This window comes from Chiloscyllium punctatum, chromosome 4 (genome assembly GCF_047496795.1).
Source record: "Chiloscyllium punctatum isolate Juve2018m chromosome 4, sChiPun1.3, whole genome shotgun sequence".
Taxonomy (NCBI): domain Eukaryota; kingdom Metazoa; phylum Chordata; class Chondrichthyes; order Orectolobiformes; family Hemiscylliidae; genus Chiloscyllium; species Chiloscyllium punctatum.
Genome location: NC_092742.1, coordinates 86,107,755 through 86,129,512, shown reverse-complemented (window position 1 = coordinate 86,129,512; position 21,758 = coordinate 86,107,755). Strand labels below are relative to the sequence as shown.

The window sequence follows — 21,758 nt, the reverse complement described above, 5'->3', positions numbered from 1 at the left end:
AAATTGTAACAATAACACAGGCAACTCGAGACTTAAATAAGTTGATGACCGGTTAATACATTAGCTTTGTTCCATTAAATGAAACCTCTAGATACTAAGTTAAAAATCACAATACCAGATTATTGTCCCATAGATTTATTTGGAAGCACTAGCTTTCGGAGTGCTGCTCCTTCATCAGGTGGTTGTGGAGTATAAGATCATAAGACATCTTACATTTTATGCTCCACAACCATCCGATGACTGAGCAGCAGTCCAAAAGCTCGTGCTTCCAAATTAACCTGTTGGACTATAACCTGATGCTGTGAGATTTTTAACTTTGTGCACCCCAGTCCAACACCTCCAAATTTAGATAGTTATAATTTTTTTTCATGCAACTAATGTAACTTGTGTGTACATATAAACATGGGTGTAAAGTTTGAGTGGTCCAAACAATGTCTACCACACATTCCATACATAATAGGAACTTTCATCCTTTTTTGGAGGAAGGTAACACCTTTATGTAATTCTCACTGGTGGAACCTTCCCCCATTGTGATACGCTGCACTAACAAACAAATGTGACAGCTAATTCCTAACTTGATTCTTATTATCCTTTACAAATGTCAATATGACATCAGAATTTGAAATGCCAATCACAAGATCTTTGAAAAATAAATACATCTGCATATTAGATTTAGCCAAAAATCTACTTCCTTGATGCTTCTGAATACTTAAGAATTTCATGTTTTCTCACTCACCAAAAAAAAACCTAGCTAGCCTGAAATAATATTCATCATGGAAGACAATACAGTTCAAAAGCAGAAAAAAGTTTAGATCATTGAATTCAATCATAAATCAACAAATATCTGCAGATTACTAAAACCAAACTGTTTAAACATAGGGATCTTGCCATCAGTAAATCTTTTAAAAATCCAAAAATGTATAAGTAATGAGAACATTCTTCTGCCTCAACTTATAGATGCTTAAACAGGAGTTCATATTCACATTGTTTGAAAAAGAATAAGGGAAAGTTGCTTTGAAGAATTCAGTGGAAAAAAATATTATGAAACATGACCCTCAAATAACTTTGAGCACCTCTTTCCATCTGGTCATTATAACCAGCACATACTTGTCCAAAAGATCATAAGACTGCAAGACACAGGAACAGAATTAGACCATTCGCCTATGGAATCTGTTCTGTGATTCAATCATGGCTGATATGTTTTTCAATGCCACTCTCTTGCCTTCTCCCCTTACCCAATGATCTCTGTATCAATCAAAAACCTATCACTATCTTTAATACACTCAATAACATGGCCTCCACAGCCCTCTGTGGCAAGGAGTGCCACAGATTCACCACCTTCTGGCTGAAGAAATTCCTCATCTCAATTCTATAGGAACACCCCTTCACTCTGATGCCCCTAATTTCACCCACCAGTGGAAATGTGCACTCTATCCAGACATCTCAGTATTCTGTAAGTTTCAATCAGATCTCTTCCAAATCTTTCTAAACACTGAGTACAGATCCAGAGTCTGTAACTGCTCCTCATATAACAAACTTTCAATCCTTGAAATTATTATTTTAAATGATTGCTCCTCTGGACCACCTCTAATGCCAGCATATCCTCCTTTAGATATGGGGCCTAAACTGCTTACAATATTTTAAATGTGGTTTGATGAGAATCATATACAGCCTCAACAGTACACCCCAGATCTTGTCAGGTGGCCCTCTTGAAATGAGTCCTCACACTGCATTTGCCTTCCTAACTGCCAAGTAAACCTGCATGTTAATCTTAAGCGAATCCTGAACCATGACTCCTAATTCCCTTTGTGCTTCAGATTTCCAAACCCATTTGGAAAATAGTACATGCATCTATTCTTCCCAAAGTGCATAAACCTCACTTTACCACATTGGTTTCCATCTATGACTTCTTTAGCCACTATCCTAGCCAGTCCAACTCCTTCCAAAGTCTCCCACTTCTTCAACACTATCTGTCTCTCTATCTTTGCATCTCCTGTAAAGATATCAACAACACCCTGCACTCCTTCACCCAGATCATTAATCAATAACATGAACAGTTCCAGTCCCAACACTGACCACTGCAAAACTCCACTAGTTACCAGCAGCCATCCTGAAAAAGTCCCCTTTATGCATACTCTCTGCCTTCTGCCAGCCAACTAATCCTCTATCCATGCCAGTACCTTATCCCTAACATCATGGGCTCTTATTACGTAGCAGTCTCCAGTGTGGCACTTCTGGAAACCCAAATAGATCACACCCACTGGCTCTCCTATGTCTAACTTGCTCGTTATCACATCAAGAAATTCTAATAGATTTTCAGGCACAATCTCCCTTGATGAAGTCAGGCTAATTTAGCCCCATTTTACCATGCACTTCCAAATATTCCACAATCGTATCCTTAATAGGACTCTAAAATCTTACCAATGACTGATGTCAGGCTAATCTGTCTTCTGCCTGCCTCCCTCCCTTCTTAAACAGGAGTGTTATATTAACTACTTTCCAATTCTCTGAGACTATCCCCGACTCCAGTGATTCTTGAAAGATCACTACCAATGCCTCCATAATCTCCTTAGCCATCTCCTTCAGAGATCTGGAGGGTATAGTCCATCTGGTCTGGGTGATTTACATGCCTTCAGACCTTTCAGCTACCCTAGCACCTTCGCTTTAGTGATGAGCACTACATTCATCTCTGTCCTTGAGTTCTGGTATGCTGATGGTGTCTTTAACTGTGAAAACTGATGCAAAGTATTTGTCAGTTACTCAACCATTTTTTTGTTCCCAATTATTACTTCTCCAACCTCATTTTCCACTTGTCTAATGTCAATTCTTATCTTTGACATCTAAAAAAACTCTTGCAATCTTCTTTTATATTACCAGTTAACTTACACTGACATTTAATCTTCTCCACCCTTATTGTTTTTATAGTTATTCTTGGCTGGCTTTTAAAAGAGTTCCTAATTCTCTGGTTTCGCAGTAATTTTCACCACATTGTATGCTTTTCCTTTTGCTTTTACTTAACTTCCTCAGTCAGCCATTGTTGCCCTGTCCAACCTTTATTATGTTTCTTCTTCCTTGGGATGGTCCACTGTACCTTCCAAGTACCCCTCAGAAATGACTATCATTGCTGCTCCATCATCTTCCCTGCTAGGCTCATCCTCCAACCAACTATGGACAGCTCCTACCCCACGTCTTTCTAGTTACCTTTGCTCAATTGAAATACTGTTACATCTTATTCTAGCTTCTCTCTCTTAAACTGCAGGGTGAATTCTATCATATTAATATCCCCGGGGTTCCTTCACCTTAAGCTGCCTAAACAAGTCTGCCTCATTACACATCACTAAATTTAGAATTGCCTGTTTCCTAATGGGATCTACCACAAGCTGTTCCAACAAAAATCCCACAGACAAAAAAGAATTTGTAGAATGTCTTCGAGATCCACTACTAACCAGATTTTCTGAGTCCACCTGCACATTGACGTCCCCATGCTTCTTGTAATAGTGCCTTCCTTACAAGCCTTTTCTATCTCCGGATTTATTTTCTTTCCCACATCTTGACTACTGCTAAGAAGCCTGCACACAACTCCCATTAGGTTCCTCAACTCTACCATACAGATTCCAAGCCTTCCAACTCCACATAATTTATTGCTATCGATTTAATTTCTTTTATTTTATTAAAAAGGAAAGCCTGCCCCATCTGCCCATCTCATTGATCTTTCAATAGGACGGGTTTCTTTGGACATTTAGTTCACAGCCCTGATCCCCTTGCAGCCATGTCTCTTTGATACCCAAAACGTCACACTCTTCAAGTCAATTTGTGCTACAGGCTCATTTAACTTGTTTCATATACTGCATTTAAGTTCAACACTTTCAGTCCTGTGTTGACTGCCCCCCCACCCCCTTCAGCTGCCATGTCTGAAGTTAGGTTCCTGGCTCTCTCTGTACTCTTAATCCTATGATTTATGCAAGAAAGTTCAATAACCTCTGCTGAGTTTGCCCCCTTTAATTTTTCCATCATTTTCCATGCAACTGAAAGCTGAAAATGTGTTGCTGGAAAAACGCAGCAGGTCAGGCAGCATCCAAGGAGCAGGAGAATGGACATTTCAGGCATGAACCCTTCTTCAGGAATCCCTAGCTATATCATGCAACTGAAAGGCCCTCCACTCCCTGCCACCACTATTTAGTTTAAAGCCTTATCCACAGCCTTAGCAATGCAATTCACCAGGATCCTGGGCTCAGCATGATTCAAGTGGAACCCTTTCCATTGATACAGCTCCCTCCTTCCCCAGCACTGGTGCCAATATCCCATAAATTTGGAACAATTTCTCTCACATTATTCTTGCAGCCACGTGTTTACTTCAATCGCGTTGACCCTATGCCACTTTGCTAGTGGCTCAGATCATAATCCAGAGATTGTCACCTGTGGCTTCTGCTTTTTAATTTGGTCCCCAGCTACTTATATTCCTTCAGCAGAATCTGTTTCCTCTCCCTAGCTATATCACTGGTATGCATCTGGACCACAGCAAATGGATCTTTCCCTTCCCACTTTAAGTTCCTTTGCAGCTCAGATGTCTATCCTGAATCTGGGCATCTGGGAACAGCCTTCAGGACTCTTGATCTTGGCCACAGAAAACAGTGCCTGCTCTCCTGACTATACTAGCCCCAATTACAACTACATTTGTTTTGTTTCCATGGTTATTGGACAGATACCTGTACAATGGTTGGTTAACTCATGCTCCCTACTGCCCCCACCCACACAGAAAGCAAGAATCTCAAACTTGTTAGACAAGGCTGAGGCTCCTTCTGCACTACCTCATGGATCCCTTTACCTGCCTCGCTTATAATTACACTGTCCTGTCCATGACTACTACTGATTGAATCGGAGGTAGTTAATCTGAGAAGTGTGACTGGGTCCTGGTACACAGCATCCAGGTAACTCTCCCTTTCTCTGATGTGCTGGATTATTCAAAGTTCAGACTCTAACTCATCAACTCTGAGCCAGAGTTGCTTAAGCAAACAACATTTGCAACAGATATGGTCATTATGAACCATAATAGAGTCCCACAGCTACATCATGCAGATACAATATATCACCTCGCCCAGCTTCTCTATTTTAATTACTTATTTCTTAATTTGATTCATAAAAATATAGCACTGCTCTTGTAGTCTAAAAATATTTCTCTTATTTACCTTAATCTGAAAGTAACCTATAATAGATAATCAAATTAGTAAATATTGCAACCAGGTTTATCTGTGATGTCACTCTTTTGGGCTGAGCCTCTGATTCTGGGTTTTAAACTATCCTGTTAAATAAAACTTTACTAACAATGAGGGAAAAAAAACAAGCAAAAATGACCTCTTCCCCATAGCAGTGATTCCCCTGCTGCCTCTAAATTCCCACTCAGGCTGTCTCTCACTTTGAATGCAATTTCTCCTTCCTGACCACGTGACGTTTACTGATCTATTTGAACCACGAAACCCATCCACGTTATTAATTTTTTTTTTAATTCCAAAGAAAGCAGGATTAACTAGAGATGAACACTCACCCCTTGTTCGTCCAGTTTCATAAGCTGCTCTGTAACTTTAGGGGTGTTCAGGCCCAGTCTGAGACAATGAACACTGAGCTCTGGTACAGCAAATTCAAGTACTTCTTTCAGAGGTAAACCTCTAGCTGTGCCATGCTTCGCAGTTGAAGGAACTGCATCTTCCAACACAGAACCTCTTAAGGTTGTAAGCTGGGAAAGTAATAACAAAAGAAATTTAATGTTGCTGCACTCACCAAATTCTTAGCAAATTTATCCAACGAGCAGCTGCATTACAGTGACCAAGCTGCCTGATGAGATTCACGGTTTGAGTTGAGTTGGATGATCTCAGCCAGTACTGCATTTAAGGGGTCCTCAAAAGATTTATTTGAGGGATACAAAATATCATTCTGAGTTCCTACTTCTGGTCAGAAATTTGTTCTAAATTTCATTTTTATGGCAGGACAGCAAGTCAAGTAAGCTGCAAACAATGTAATGGTTCATCCAAAAATAGTAGATACTCAATTGATGAACTAAAAGGTGCTTGTTCAGTTTAGTACCATTTGCCAGGAAGAAGCCATCACTTTCGGGGTAGAGGATGTAACTAGTGAATCAAATGTTGAACATGAGAAGTTTTTATGTTTCCATATTAAATTATATAAGATTTTGAAAGCTATGTTTCAGCAGTGTAGCCACTTTTGGAATCTGAATTGGAACCTGGTTTTGGGCTGCAATTTTCCCTTTTTCTGTCTAAGTATGAGCGTCAGATGTGACCAACCCCAATGCTAAGACAGCACACTATGTCAAACATCTATCAGCTCAGTTGCTGACTAACGAAGTTCAGTGAGCAGGCCTCAGTAGTAATACCATAGCTCACGAGAGGTTGACACCCAGAGGCCAGAAGCTGCCAGCTTCTAAAGACAATTGAGTGAATCTAATCGTCATGGGAAATCCAAGACACAACAAAAGGCCTTTTGCCTTTGCTTTTTCTGGGGTGTGGAATGCAGGAAAGAGAGGATTAAATGTAAGGACAAAAAGATAGTTACAGAGTCCACCCATGCATTCTCTTCCATCCATTTGTTTGATTGTCCTCAGTCTGGGCAGCTCAGCACCATCCTCACGACCTGTCCTACCTGCCAATCTTCCTTCCCACCGATCCGCTCCACCCTCCTCTCTGACCTATTACCTTCATCCCCATCCCCACCTCCATCTACCTATTGTATTCTTAGCTACCCTCTCCCCAGCCCCACCTCCCTCCCATTTAACTCTCCACCCCAGAGGCTCCCTGCCTTCATTCCTGATGAAGGGCTTTTGCCTGAAATGTTGATTTTCCTGCTCCTGGGATGCTGCCTGACCCATTGTGCTTTTCCAGCAGCACTCTAATCAAAACACAATCTACACTGCCTTGCTCAACAATCCAATCAGTAAATTACTGTAGTCACCTAATCAGCTACTTTATCAATCTTTCTGACAGACAAGAAATTGAGGTATAGCAAGTCGAGATCCTTAAATGGCCATTAATTAACATTAAGGGTCTTAAATTCTTGTGTGCGATAGTGCCCAATTGACCTTCTAACCCAGCACTTAACATGTGAATTGGAAAGAAGCGGTGTTGGGGGGGGGGGGGGGGGGGGGGGGGGAGGAAAGGGAAGAGTTTCTTTTCAAGATGATCTCGCTCAATTATTTTTTTCACCTCTCTCTCCAAACTAGTGAAGGGAAAATTGTAGCTGTGAACTCTGAATTAGCATATTGGTAGCAACCAATTAGTTCCAATGATGCTCAGAGATTAATGTTCTCCATTGTTCAGTTGAGCAGACACTGGGAAGGGCATATGGGTGTGGGGCTATGAAATTATCAGAATCAAAATGCTACACCAATGCATCACCTCACGCTGTGTAAAATTCCAGCATGAAACTTAACTGCAGTCATAAACACACCATTATTTCAGGTTTGAAGCAGATGAAATGGTGTTTCTGCCCTGTTTAGACTATTATTTAGTTTGCAATGAAATAAATCAAACAAAAAAAACTTTGTACATCTCAACATGCTGTCGACTTATGGGTGTATAGGTAAAGTTCGTCAATAGGTAACCCACAAAAAGATTGTGCATTTAAATTGTTCTGTAAACCACAAAGACCCAGTTTGAAACACTTGTTGCACTAGCCAATAGACCAAGCCAACAACTAGAAGGGCGGAATCAACAAGGATGACTGTAACTCAGGGCCAGCCTGGAAGCGAAGGAAGGGAGGGTTCCAGGCAAGAATCATACTATCTAAATGATGAAAAAGATCTGGGTATCCTGGCATGTGAATCACAGAACATTAGCATGTAGATATAGCAAGTAATCAGGAGGGCTAACAAAATGTTATAGCTTAGATTAAATTCCCGACAGTGTGGAAACAAGCGCATTGGCCCAACAAGTCCACACTGACCCTCTGAAGAGTAACCCACCCAGACCTAGTCCACTACATTTACTCCTGACTAATGCATCTAACACTATGTGCAATTTCCCATGGCCAAGTCACCTGACCTGCACATTTTTGGATTGTGGGAGGAAACCCACGCAGACACGGGGAGAATGTGCAAACTCCACGTTATGTTTTATTTTGAGGGGAACTGAGTGAATGAGTGGGGAGGTTATACTTCAGTTATACAATCCAAAATCACAACACCAGGTTAGTCCAACAGGTTTATTTGGAAGAAGTGCTGCTCCTTCTTCAGATAGTACTTCCAAATAAACCTGTTGGACTAACCTGGTGTTGTGTGATTTTTAACTTTGCCCACCCCAGTCTAACACCAGCACCTCCACATCAGTTATACAGGTAACTGGTGAGAACACATCTGGAGTACTCTGTACAGTATTGTTCACCATACTTATGGAACGTTATAATCAACTCGGAGAAAGTGGCAACTGCAAATGCTGGAGGCCAGAGTCAAAATGTGCAGTGCTGGAAAAGCACAGGCAGTCAGGCAGCATTCGAGCATTCCTAAGCTAGGGAGAAAGTGAATTGGAACAATGATGCCCAATGACTTTAGAGGGGCATTAACAAATTAGCCAAATGGGCAGATACCTGGCAAATGGATTTCAAAGCAGAGAAATGTGAGGTCATGCATTTTGGTAGAAGAAATGCAGAAAGGCAAGACAGGTTCAATGTTACAACTTTGAGGGGAGTACAGGAGCAGAGAGGTCTCAGGGTTCACATGGATGTTTTTCTGTAGGTTGCCAGGCAAATTGAAACATTTCTTAAGGCCGCTTATAGGATCATTGAGTTTATAAATACAGGCATAGAGTATAAAAGCAAAGAAGTGATGCTACGCCTCTAAAAATCATTGATCAGACCACATTTGGAGCATTATGTTACGTGGGCACCTTATTTAAGGTAGGATGTTAAAGCCCTGGAGTGTGTTCAAATGAGATTTACCAGAATAATACTATAAATTAAGAATTTTAGATATAGGAAAAGATTAGAGATTTGGTTTATTCTCCTTGGAGCAAAGGTTAAGAAGTGACCTTACTGAAGTGTTCAAAATTATGAACAAGGAGGATATTGTGTTTCCTTAGTTGGTATGTCAGTAACTAAGGGTTACAATTCCAAGGTTGTCAGCGAGAGAGCTACGAGTGAGTTGAAGAGAAACTACTTTACTCAGTTATTCTGATTTGAAATCTGCTGCCTGGGAGAGTGGTAGAGGAAAATTGCACACGTGGTTTATATATCTGCAAGTGATAAAGTTAGGAAGCTACAGAGATAGAGCTTCAGAGTGGGATTAGCTGGATAGGACTTTTGGAAGCATGCACAGATATGACTGAATGATCTACTTCTGTATTGTAAAGTCCTACAATTCTATGAATAGTGGAGCATATTGAAGGGCTGAATGGCCTACTCTTGGCCCTTGTTTGTATGTTTGTAAGTCAGTTTCCATATCATGCAGCAGTTCAATATGCACCTTGAACTTGTTCTTTTTCCTCAATTCCCTAATTCAACTAACTTCAGAATATTTTTCTCAACTTGATGATACACCACTATTTCAGTCACACTCTTATTATAAAGTAGCTTTTCTGAATCAGTGTGGAGGATGCAAAAGATGATACTTGGCCCAACTGTTCGTGTTGCACTTATTACAATAATCAAATACCTTATCTGTGTGAATGATACTCTGCGTTAAAATATGTAATGCAAAGATTTCAGAAAGAGAAATATAAACCTCAGAGGATTCAGTTTTCCACAATTTTCAATTAAAATTTATCATATCAAACATTAGTCCAGGAGATGTTTATTAGTGACTTCCTGACAGGTGATATCCTTAAGTTTCTTAGCATCAACAGACAGTAGAAAACAATAAATTGCAAAGTGGAACAGGCAGTTTGGAAAACAAATCACTTACTAGAAAAAAAAGACTCAGCTGATTATAAAACACCACTGATTTAGAAACTACAAATTAGAATAAGTTATAAATCACAGGTCGACTGACAGGGAGGGGGGTGGAGAGAGAATGCTTCAGCCTCGTTTTACAGAATTTCCAAAGCCAATCTGTAATAGTAGTGAAACATTGCATTATCTCAGTAGTAGACCTTTCAAAATGGGCAGTGTCTTCATTTAAGTTACTGCATACCCCTAAATGCTATCACAGGAGATAGCAGTATACTTACTGGTGTGATTCAAGTCCTCTTTTGTTCTTGTGCTTTGTTTATAATTATTGGCTAGCATAAACCTTGCTTGCAAGTGTTCAACATTCAATCACTTGTTTAAATGACAGGGTTGAGTTCCAGCTATATACTGACATTTGGAATTAGAGGCTATTTTCAGCAAGCCAAAATAATATCACTGTCACCCAGATTTAGTAAACTGTGCACACCTCAGAAGGTTCAAGCTGACTTGAAGACTTCCAATACATAATCTAGACCAAAACTGCAATGCCAGAGTGAGGGTGTCTTGCATTGTTGAAGATGCTGTGGTTTAGATGAGGTATTATATAAAAGGACAGCCTACATATTTTGCAGTTTAAAGTCAATATTGAGCATCATGCAGCACTATCTGAATAAACAGCAAGGAATGCGCAAGAATGTCCATTTACCAATCTGTCCTTCAATCAAAATTACAAGAGATAGTAGAAACTGCTGTCAACATTTGGTTGCCTGTGGTGGAAGGAAAATGCCTGCTACTTATTCCTGCTGAATATTCACTACCTGTCTAAGTAATTAATTGTACAATATGTTCTTCAAGTTGGGTGAAATGTGAGATGGCGCTATATAGATGGAAATCCTTCTTTAAATAAAAATAAATCAAGGACAATAATAGTATCAATTAAATATATAGATACATCCATGTAGTATTTGGGACTTGTGGCATTTTCAATGAGTACTTTTAAAATTGATGCAACTAAACAGTTACTGAGTCAGACACAAATAGGTTTAATAATCTCACCTCACTAGTTCGAAGGATGATCCGGTAGTTGTACTGAGCTCCATGATCTTTACTGTCTTCCAGCCTTTCTCGTCGAATGCTCACTGCCACAGGACCCAGATTTTCATCCACCCCAAAATAATTTGAATGTTCTGAGAAATTATTTAACATCAATAAAATAATCAGTTTCACCAATATTTCTAATGAAATCAAAATCCAGAAATAGTCAGTCAAATACTCATTGGGCTACAATCATAACTGACATTACAAGGAACTTCTGTTTCTAATGCACAATTATATCGAGAATCAGATTAAGGTCAGCTTAAAATTTAAAGTTCTAAATAATAACTGTGTTGAACGATAGATAAAATTTGACTGTTGCTATTGATTAACCATTGCTTCAGATTCTTTATGCTGTCCAAGGTTGGGAAATTGAAATGGAAACCCATGGACCATTTCACTTAGCACAATATATTGATGCCCTACTGCTTGTATGTTAAATAACTGAAATGTACAGCAAAATTCAACACTTCCTTTACTTTCACAGTCTTCAGAATGAAGGATGAAAGTATTGCTAAATTATTTGGTCTGAAATTAATGAAGTAACCACTAAAGAGGAAATAAAGAAGATACATCACTGTTTCCACTCCCCATAATACACCTGGTCATACTGGATGAAGAATTCTTCTGTTGAAAAGTTGCTGTAATTTACCTTTAGTGCCACTACTATTGTTTGGTCATGACAATAACAATTCACGTTTCGTAGCATCTTTTAGAAGCAAAAGCAATCCCAAGATACTTCAGAGAGATGCAACCATAAAAATGGAAATTTATGATAAGATCAAAAGTCTGGTCAGAGAGTTTTTTTTACTGAGAGTACTGCTCTTACAGCGCAGTACTGATGTTGCAATGCTATTACCCAACTTTATTGATATTTATTTCTTTCAAAGCAATTTATTTTTATCCCCCTCACCTCATATACTATATTAAGATCTGGAGATATTTGCGGGAGTGGGAGTGGGAAAGAGTAGGAGAAATGGGATTAATTGGATACTGTGTAAAAAGAGACAACATGAGAGACTTAATGGCATTCTTTTTTTTTCCTGCTGTACAATTCTATGATTCCAATTCATTACTTCATGCTCCATCCCAGCCCAAACCATTCTTTTTCATTAATCACAACGAGTCTGATCAAAGGTATGAAAAACAGCACTTAGAAATTCATACCAGATGTGCAAACAAATGCATTCTTGTTGGTGGAACTTTAATGAAGCTGGAATTAAAAGTCTAACAGTAATTTTATTGTTGAATCTCTCAAGTTTCTTGGGATGTTTTTCCAATCTAAAAAGGTACTTTTAAATATAAATTGTTATCATGGTTGATCAAACTGTTAATTACAAAAAGTTGTGTTCAGTCGTGGTCTTTAAGGAAAGAAATCTACTTGGTCTGGAATCTATATGATTCCAGACCCAAAGCAATGTAAATGACGGTCAACTACCTTTTGACTGGACCTTCAGCAGGTAGTGAAGGACTCAACAAGGAGAGACCATTGTCCTCACCCATTTAATCGACCACAGATGGCACAGTGAGTCAGTGGTTAGCACTGCTGCATCACAGCGCCAGGGACACAAGGGAAAATAGGACTTTCCTCTCAATTCTATGCCTCTCAATTATGTATGTTGAGTCCCCCCCACCCCACAGCTCCTCTGTGCTAAGAAACACAACCTGACTGTACCCCAATCTTTCCTCCCTCAGCTGTAATTTTCAAGCCCTGGCAGCATTCTTGTAAATCTTCTTTGTACTCACTCCAGGGCAATTATGTCCTTGCACAGACAAGAAATGCACACAAAATTCAAGCTGTGGTCTAACCTAAAAATTTATCACGGATCGGTGGACATGAACTTCAAGATATCTTGATTCCACTATCCTTCATAACTCCTATCAGCCCTGTTCCCTAGATCTGTTTATCTCCTGAAATGTGTTGTACTTCTCCAAATTAAATTCCTTTTGCCACTTTTCCTACCAATCAACAAAATACTGAGTTAAAATTCCAGAACTTCCTTTGCAACATGGGTGTGCCCCTGCATCAAGGCAGGAAATAATTCAAAAAGGAATTCATCACTAGCTCCTTAATGGCAATTAGGAATGACTTAGCTGATAATACCCACAAAACTTGAACGGATTTAAAAAACTCCATCACAGCAGTGATATTTTTATTCAGTAACCTAATTTCTCTAAATAGCTTTGATAGATACATTTTCTGAATAATTCCCAACAAAACTGAACAAAACCTTTAATTCATTTTAGACATATTACAAAAATACATAAGATTATGTATTGTCTCTCTGCTGGATTAGTATACTACATTTTACAATAACGGGCTCATTTTAAAGATGCCTCATCACCGATAACATCATTGGTGCTTCCCACTCAGGAATACTACTGACTTCAATCAATTGCAGCTACTTGGGTTAAGTAGAGGGTCATTGTTGACAGGGAAGTAGAGAACCTTCGATTTTGTGGACTGTCACCCCCACAGGAAGTAAAAAATAGTTAAAATCTCTGCTCTGGATGGAGTTAATTTTAAATATTGTGCAATACAGAGAGAAAGGTGGACGACAGCAGACTGGCAAGCTGTTTTCATCTTTTCTGATTGCCCTCGATGGAACTGATAACCAGAAGTGATATAAAACAGTCTAACTTGCTGGAGCCCAATGTAAGATTTTGCATTGTGCAAAGCTAAAAATGTTGATTCACCTCATACAAACCTACCAGATGGATGAAGAATGGGAAATAAGTGGAAAGAATAAAACCTCTATTTTACACCAATAACTGAAACTGTCAATACTCCTCTCAAAGTGACTCCCGTCTGTAGTGTGCACAGCAATTAAACACAGAAATCCAGAAAAGCTGTCAATAATTCTACTCTTCATCGGAAGTTATAATGTTGAGGTCTCTAAAAGTACAAATTCAAAATCACTGAACTGCTGAGAACTTTCAGTTCTATGCAATTAGTCTGATTGTAAAAACACAAAGTCATAGAGACGTACAGTACTGACACAGACCTTCAGTCCAACTCGTCCATGCCAACCAGATATCCCAACCTAATCGTGCCCCATTTGCCAGCATTTAGCCCACATCCCTCAAATCGCTTCCTATTCATATACCCATCCAGATGTTTTTTAAATGTTGTAATAGTACCGGCCTCTACCACTTCCTCTGGCAGCTCATTACATACACGCACTACCCTCTGCATGAAAAAGTTGCCCCCGAGGTCCCTTTTAAATTTTTCATCTCTCACCCTAAACCTATGACCTCTAGTTCTGGATTACCTCACCTCAGGGAAAAGACCTTGTCTATTTATCCTATCCATTTGGGAAAAAAAAACTCTTGTTCAATAAGTTGCAACTGGACTTCTAAAAGTATACATAATTACTGCTAAACCATTTCAGTGAAAGTGGGATATGTTAACTAACTTCTTTTTCATTGAATAAAATAATTTAAAATTTCTTTTTAAACTTTTCAAATATATTTTAGTTTGTAATCTTAAAGTTTAAAGTTAAAAGTGAAGCATTCAATTCATTTAATGTCCTACCTTATCGGTGAGAATATTTTAATGAGAATGGCTGCTTATTCAACTTGAAAGATACTCTGCCATTGTTGGATATCTAAAACCCCCTTGACGAAACACTAGATTCAAACCTTGACGTCAAGAAAAGCAAACTCTATGTCACATAAATCACTAGATACTCTTGCGTCAATTGCGCAATCTTCTTGGAGACCCTCTCCACTTTGAGTCAGCAGTTAGTGGTGTTGATGGTAACTATAATGTGGCAGAGTTGGTGTTGGACTGGACAAATAAAGCTTCCAAATGAGCCTGTTGGACTATAACCTGATGTTGTGCAATTTTTAACTGTGTCCTCCCCAGGCCAACACTGGCTCCTCCACATCATGGCTTCTATGAGGTGAGCAGTGAGACAAAAAAAAACTTGGTGAACGAGATGCAGATGAATTAACTTTAAAAATGTATTCATTCTCCTATGACAGCTAGATTATTATCATTCAGATTCAGCACACAAATGAGACAAAAAACTGCTCAAAAAAAAACACACTTTTTAGATCCAATCCTTCTCAGAGTTGGGAACGTTATTTTTAGAGAAGATACCTTGTCCTGTTGTATGGTCATCAAACTGGAATAGTATTTCCAAGTCTCCCTGAATACATGCAGCCTGACATGATGACCATTTCCATCATTATCTGTTACTACTTCGAACAATGTTTTTTTTAAATGTCCCAGTGTAAAGGATTTATTGCAACAAGCAGGAAAGCTGAGTTACAATAATCTACTCAGTAATCACCAATAATCACCAACTCAGTAAACCTTTAGGTAAAATAGGTCAGCCTAAATCTTTAAGTTCTTTATACCATTTTAAGCTTTTCTGGAGGGGGAGAAAGAGGGCAGAGAATTGAAACATACCGGTCTACATACTGAAGCATCATTTGTGACACCAGATCTTAAAAAAAAATCAATTCAAGTAACAGTATCTATTACATGATATATCCGTTTTAGAGATAGTCATCCAGGTGCATTGCCCACAACCATGATCACAATTGTCTGGGATGACAGTTCAATAAATTGCCTTGCGAGATTTGATCTTTAGAGTTTTCTTTTAGTTGAATTACATTTCCGCATCCACATTGGAACATGAACACTTTCACATTCAGAATAAAGTGGCACAGAGTCATACAGACCAAGGTTCAACAATCTGGTCTATGCAGAGTTAGCAGTAAAGGCCAAGCATTGGCTTTGGTGACCCTAGGAAAGGATGAAGAAACATATTTTTAATACCTTAATCTGCAATATTATGCCTGCTGCAAACTTACTGACACTGAGGGAAGACAAATTAGATTCAGGCAAATTGCTCCATATGTGGATAGCTTGCTGATACTCATGCAAAGAGCTGACAATTAGATTATTGGCAAAAGGACTCTTTGTTCTTAGCTCTACATTTCAGTGGGCAACTTCACAGAAGAGTGGGGGGTAGAAAAAGAAATAGGACAGGAAGGAAGGAGAAAATAAAAATCACATTTATTATGGTGAATGGAGGAAAGATAAATATGACTATGACGACAGCAACATTCTAATATAAAATATTCTGTATCGAATGCAGTGATGTGAACACAGGTGATTTAAGTTAGTACTAAGAAGGCTGCTACAGTGTGGAGGTTTTAAACCAGTACATATGTCTGGAATACTATATATTCAATCTGGACTAATTTTTGATTTTTGATGCTGGTAGAAGGGGCAAAACAGATGACTACTGCACTTGATCAAATCAAATGATGGCATGTGCTGAAAAATTCTAGATGACAGATAGATTAAGAAACACAAAAAAAGAATCAGCCATAGCTAAGTTGTTCTCCACTGCTGAATAAACTGCCGACAGTTACTCTCAACGTGCAGATATTGTATCCAATATATCGAAGATTGAGATATACTCTAGGAAAAAGTCAATGCTTCTATAAATAGTGTCGTATTGTTTCTGTATCAGTCGAAGCAAACAATATGGCTCTACTTTCTTCATCTTTATTCCGAGCCCTGGGAGACAACGATCGCACACAGACACAAAGACATGAGTTCTCGGTCTTCTCACAAACAACAGATTCTTAAGGAATTATATAGTCACTTACGGAGAGCAGCATCCAAATAAGGCAACATCAATATTAATTGGGTGACCATTACAAATCAGTGAGCATCAAACACTAAAGATTAAGCCATCTGGCATTACATAATAGATGCTCCTCACCGCATTAACTGGCATTACACAATGGATGCTCATCATGATTAGGAGACGCTGATGTTGGACTGGGGTGTACAAAGTTAAAAATCACAACACCAGGTTATTGAGTCATACAGTCATAGAGATGTACTGCATGGAAACAGACCCTTCGGTCCAACCTGTCCATGCCGATCAGAAATCCCAACCCAATCTAGTCCCACCTGCCAGCACCTGGCCCATATCCCTCTAAACCCTTCCTATTCATATACCCATCCAAATGCCTTTTAAGTGTTATAGTCCAACAGGTTAAATTGGAAGCACTAGCTTTCGGAGCACCGCTACTTCATCAGGTGCTTCTTCATCTTGTTAACTGGCGTGACACAATGGATGCTCTTCACCTCGTTAAATCACTATCCGTGCCTCCAGTACCTCATTGTTGACTGCAAGTCTTTATCTGGTCAAAGTCATGCAGCTGAACCTTTGTCATGCAACCCTAAACTTAACTCTTTCCTTACCTGCTCATACATTTTCAATATAGTGAAGAATAGAGTGAAGCAGTGTTCCTATAATAGGTCTATCAGGTGTAGCAACAGAACACTAATACAATATTTAAATGCCCATTTAAAATAAATCTACAAAACAAATTATTATGCATAATACAATTTTGTCTATAAGAACCTCAAAATCACTGAACTTTCATAAGAATTTAAAAATCACACAACACCAGGTTATAGTCCAACAGGTTTAATTGGAAGCACACTAGCTTTCGGAGCGTCGCTCCTTCATCAGTGATAGTCAAGGGCTCAATCCTAATACACAGAATTTATAGCAAAAATTTAGTGTGATGTAACTGAAATTATACATGGAAAAATTGATTGTCTGTTGAGTCTTTCATCTGTTTGAATACCATGATAGCTTCACTTTTATGTGTAAATCACAAAACCTTTTTATATTAAAAATAGCGTTCTCAGGTTAGCTGTTAACGATGGACAATAGCTAGACAATATGTTGAAGGTGTTAGCCTCTGTTCTCTCAATGCCACGATGTTTAGATTGATTCTAATCTAAAAAGTGAGATAACAGAGTTTTACATGAATTCATGCAGTTTTTGAGCAAAGTACAATGTAACTCTGCAAGTACAAATTCACCCCACAAAATATGTGTGCATGTGGGTCTTTGTCTGTCTGTGTGTGTGTGTCTGTCTGTCTGGGTTGGGGGTTGAGAGTGTGAGAATGTGTATATGTGTGTGTAATGAGTGTAGAAGTCTTAAGTCTGTGAGGGCGTGCATGAGAGTGTGTGTGGGCGTGTGTGTGTCTGTAAGGGTGAGAGAGCGTGTGCGCGTACGTGTGTGAGCGCATAGTACAATGATGGTCACCTGTAATGTGACATGAACCCAAGGTCCTGGTTGAGGCCCTCCCTATGGGTACCAAACTTAGCTATCAGCCTCTGCTCGGCCACTTTTCGCTGTTGCCTGTCCCGAAGTCAGCCTTGGAGGATGGTCACCCAAAGGTCCGAGGTTGAATGTCCCAGACCGCTGAAGTGTTCCCCACCTGGGAGGGAGCACTCCTGTCTGTTGATTGTTGTGCAGTGTCCATTCATCCATTGTCGTAGCCTTTGTTCGGTTTCCCCAATGTGCCATGCCTCAGAGCATCCTTGCTTGCAATGTACAAGATAGACAACGTTGGCTGAGTCACATGAGTACCTGCCATGTACAAGGTGGGAGGTGTCCCCACCTGTAATGGTGGTATCTATGTCCATGCTCTGACACGTATTGCAGGGTGACAGGGTTGTATGGAGTTGTCCTGAGAGCCGGGCAGCTTGCTACAAACAATGATCTGTTTGAGGTTTGGCAGTTGCTTAAAGGCAAGTAGTGGAGGTGTGGGGAAAGTCTTGGTGAGGTGCTCATCCTCATTGATAATGTGTTGCAGGTCACGAAGAACATGGTGTAGTTTTTCAGGTCCTGGGAAATACTTCTCAACGAAGGGTACTCTGTCGGTTGCAGCACGTGTCTGTCACCAGAGGAGGTCATTATGGTTCCTTACTGTGGCACATCGGAACTGGCGGCCAATGAGTTGGGCATTATACCCCGTTATTGTGAGGGCATCCCTGAGTACTTCCAGGTGTCCGTCACGTTTCTACTCATCTGAGCAGATCCGATGAACGCGTAGGGCTTGTCCGTAGGGGATGGCTGTTTTAATATGTCTTGGGTGGAAGCTGGAGAAGTGTAGCAATGAGAGGTTGTCTGTGGGTTTGCGGTAGAGTGTCGTGCTGAGGTGTCCACCCTTGATGGAGATGCATATGTCCAAGAATGAGACAGATAGTCGAGAGTGGGTTTGATGGTGGGATGAAACTTGATGATGTGTCACTGTGTAGTTTTACCAGTGATTCCTCACCATGGGTCCAGAGGAAGAAAATGTCATCAACGTACCTGGTGTATAATGTTGGTTGGAGATCCTGCATAGAGAAGAAGTCTTGTTCGAACCTGTGCATAAAAATGTTAGCATATTGGGGTGTAAATTTGGTGCCCATGGCTGTTCCATGTATCTGGATGAAGAACTGGTTGTCAAAGGTGAAGACGTTGTGATCAAGGATAAAGCAGATGAGTTGTAGGATGGTGTTTAGAGATTGGCAGTTGTTGATGTTGAGTACTGAGGCTGTTGCCACGATGCCATCATTGTAGGGGATGCTGGTGTAGAGTGCGGAAACATCCATTGTGACGAGGAATGTTCCCGGTTCGACTGTTCCGTGGGTGCTGAGTTTCTGTAAGAAATCCATAGTGTCGCAACTGAAGCTGGGGATCCCCTGTACAATAGGTTTCAAGATGCCTTCAACATAGCCAGAGAGATTCTCACATAGGGTCCCATTGCCAGACACGATGGGACGTCCTGGTGTGTTGGCTTTGTGTACCTTTGGAAGGCAATAGAAGTTGCCTACATGAGAAGTACATGGGATGAAGTACTCTGAGATCAAAAACTGCATGAATTCATATAAAACTCTGTCATCTCACCTTTTAGATTAGAATCAATCAATCTAAACATCATGGCATAGACAGAGAACACAGGGGGCTAACACCTTCAACATATTGTCTAGCTATCACCAATTGTTAACAGCTAACCTGAGAATGCAACTTAAAAAAAAGGTTTTGTGATTTACACATGAAAGTGAAACTATCATGGTATTCATACAGATGAAAGGCTCAACAGACAACCAATTTTTCAATATATAATTTCAGTTACATCACACTGTAAATGTTTGCAATAAATTCTTTGCAGCATTGAGGGACTGTCGCTTTGTTGGAGGCTCTGTCTTTTAAAAAGAGGCCTACCATTCTTGTGCAGGAGGCTGAAAACAAACTCAGAAGTCAGTGAAGCATTCACGAAGTGCTCTGTCCGACATTTATCCCTCAACCAACACTGTCTAAACATGTTTATTTGCTACTGCTCGTGGAACTTTGCTACACGCAAATTGGCGACAACACTGCTTTAGTGTCCAAATTTAAAAAGCAAATTACTTACTGCAAAGAGCTTTGGAACATCCATGTGACAAAAAAAAACTATTTACATGTGAGCCCTATTCCACTTCTGCCTACTTTAGAAATCTCTCGCGCGAACATCTTAATTCAAACGGGCGGCACGGTGGCACAGTGGTTAGCACTGCTGCCTCACAGTGCCAGAGGCCTGGGTTCAATTCCCACCTCAGGCAACTGGCTGTGTGGAGTTTGCACATTCTCCCCGTGTCTGCGTGGGTTTCCTCCGGGTGCTCCGGTTTCCTCCCACAGTCCAAAAATGTGCAGGTCAGGTGAATTGTCTATGCTAAATTGCCCGTAGTGTTAGGTGAAGGGGTAAATGTAGGGGAGCGGGTCTGGATGGGTTGTTCTTCGGAGGGTTGGTGTGGACTTGTTGGGCCAAAGGGCCTGTTTCCACACTAAGAAATCTAATCTAATAAACTGAATGCTGATATCAATAGGGTAACAACAAAGTTGGCAAAACCAGGGAAAATTTACCAGTGATTCTAATGGTGAGTGCACAAATCCAAAAAAATGGATTTGTGACTACAATATGGGAAGGGGCACATAAACATAGGTCATAGCTTTTAAACATAAACAGCCTTAAAACTTGTTATGCAGATGTTGTAAAAGTCTATACTGCAAAGGAACTGCATTACACATGGAACTGAAACAATGACCAATGCTAAACTCTATCAATGCTCTTTCAAGTGTGAACACTCTGAAAGAAACAATGCTGATTATGCATCAACAAAATGAAGTGCTTAAATGGGGGTCATGAAAGAAATGAGTAAACTTATGCAGTTCATTGCTACCTGACCTCGAAAGTTAACAGATTAGAAATCGAAAAATGTATTCAAGAATCTACATAAGTAGCTTATAACTTGCTTTCAAATTTGTTTGAGAGTTAGAAAGGTGATGTCCAGCAATGGATAGAATGTATATTCTTTTTGAGGATCAAATTCTTGGACAAATGAATGAGAAACATTACGAAGAAACAACGTTTAGCACATGAAGTACTATTCTTGAAAGTTTCCCTAAAACATTAGCGTATTTCTCCATAGCTAATTTGTTTTAACAAAAGTACATCAATTTCAAAAGGGACTGGATGTGACAGCAATCAGCATATGAATGACAGAGCAAGCAACATTCCCTTGGTCGCAGTGAAGTAGAAAGCGAGTGCTGGAATGGTGCAGCATAACAAGGAATATAACATGGAGAAACAAAGTAGTGTCAATACAAACTACACATGTCATTTTGAAACAGCAGAGATTCTACAATCTGATAAATTGATGAAATGGGGAGGATATAGACATGTTTTCAGTTTAATACTATTTAACGTATTGAGATTTGTTTTCATAAAATGAGTTGTGCTGATAGGCAGCTGCAGGAAACTATTTCTTCTCTGGCTCCAAAGATACACTGAATGAAATGAGATTATCATTAACTTTCAAGATAAATTTCTCAAAGCAAGCGGAATTGTCTCAGAATTAGCAAGTCTCCAGAGGATATTCTCAAAAGTTTTTGTATGTGCAAGTCATTTTAAATAAATCT

General features: G+C 39.7%; 1 protein-coding gene across 9 annotated transcripts in view; it reads right to left on the bottom strand.

Moving 5' to 3' along the window:
* Window positions 1–21,758, bottom strand: part of sipa1l1 (signal-induced proliferation-associated 1 like 1) — a 374,611-nt gene that overhangs the window by 111,180 nt on the left and 241,673 nt on the right. For all 9 annotated transcript variants that reach the window (XM_072569220.1, XM_072569229.1, XM_072569226.1 and 6 more), the window contains 2 exons: window positions 10,942–11,072; window positions 5,543–5,731 (listed from right to left, as the gene is read on the bottom strand). In XM_072569220.1, coding sequence (XP_072425321.1) covers window positions 5,543–5,731; window positions 10,942–11,072 — 320 coding nt within the window. The remainder of the gene's footprint in view (window positions 1–5,542; window positions 5,732–10,941; window positions 11,073–21,758) is intronic.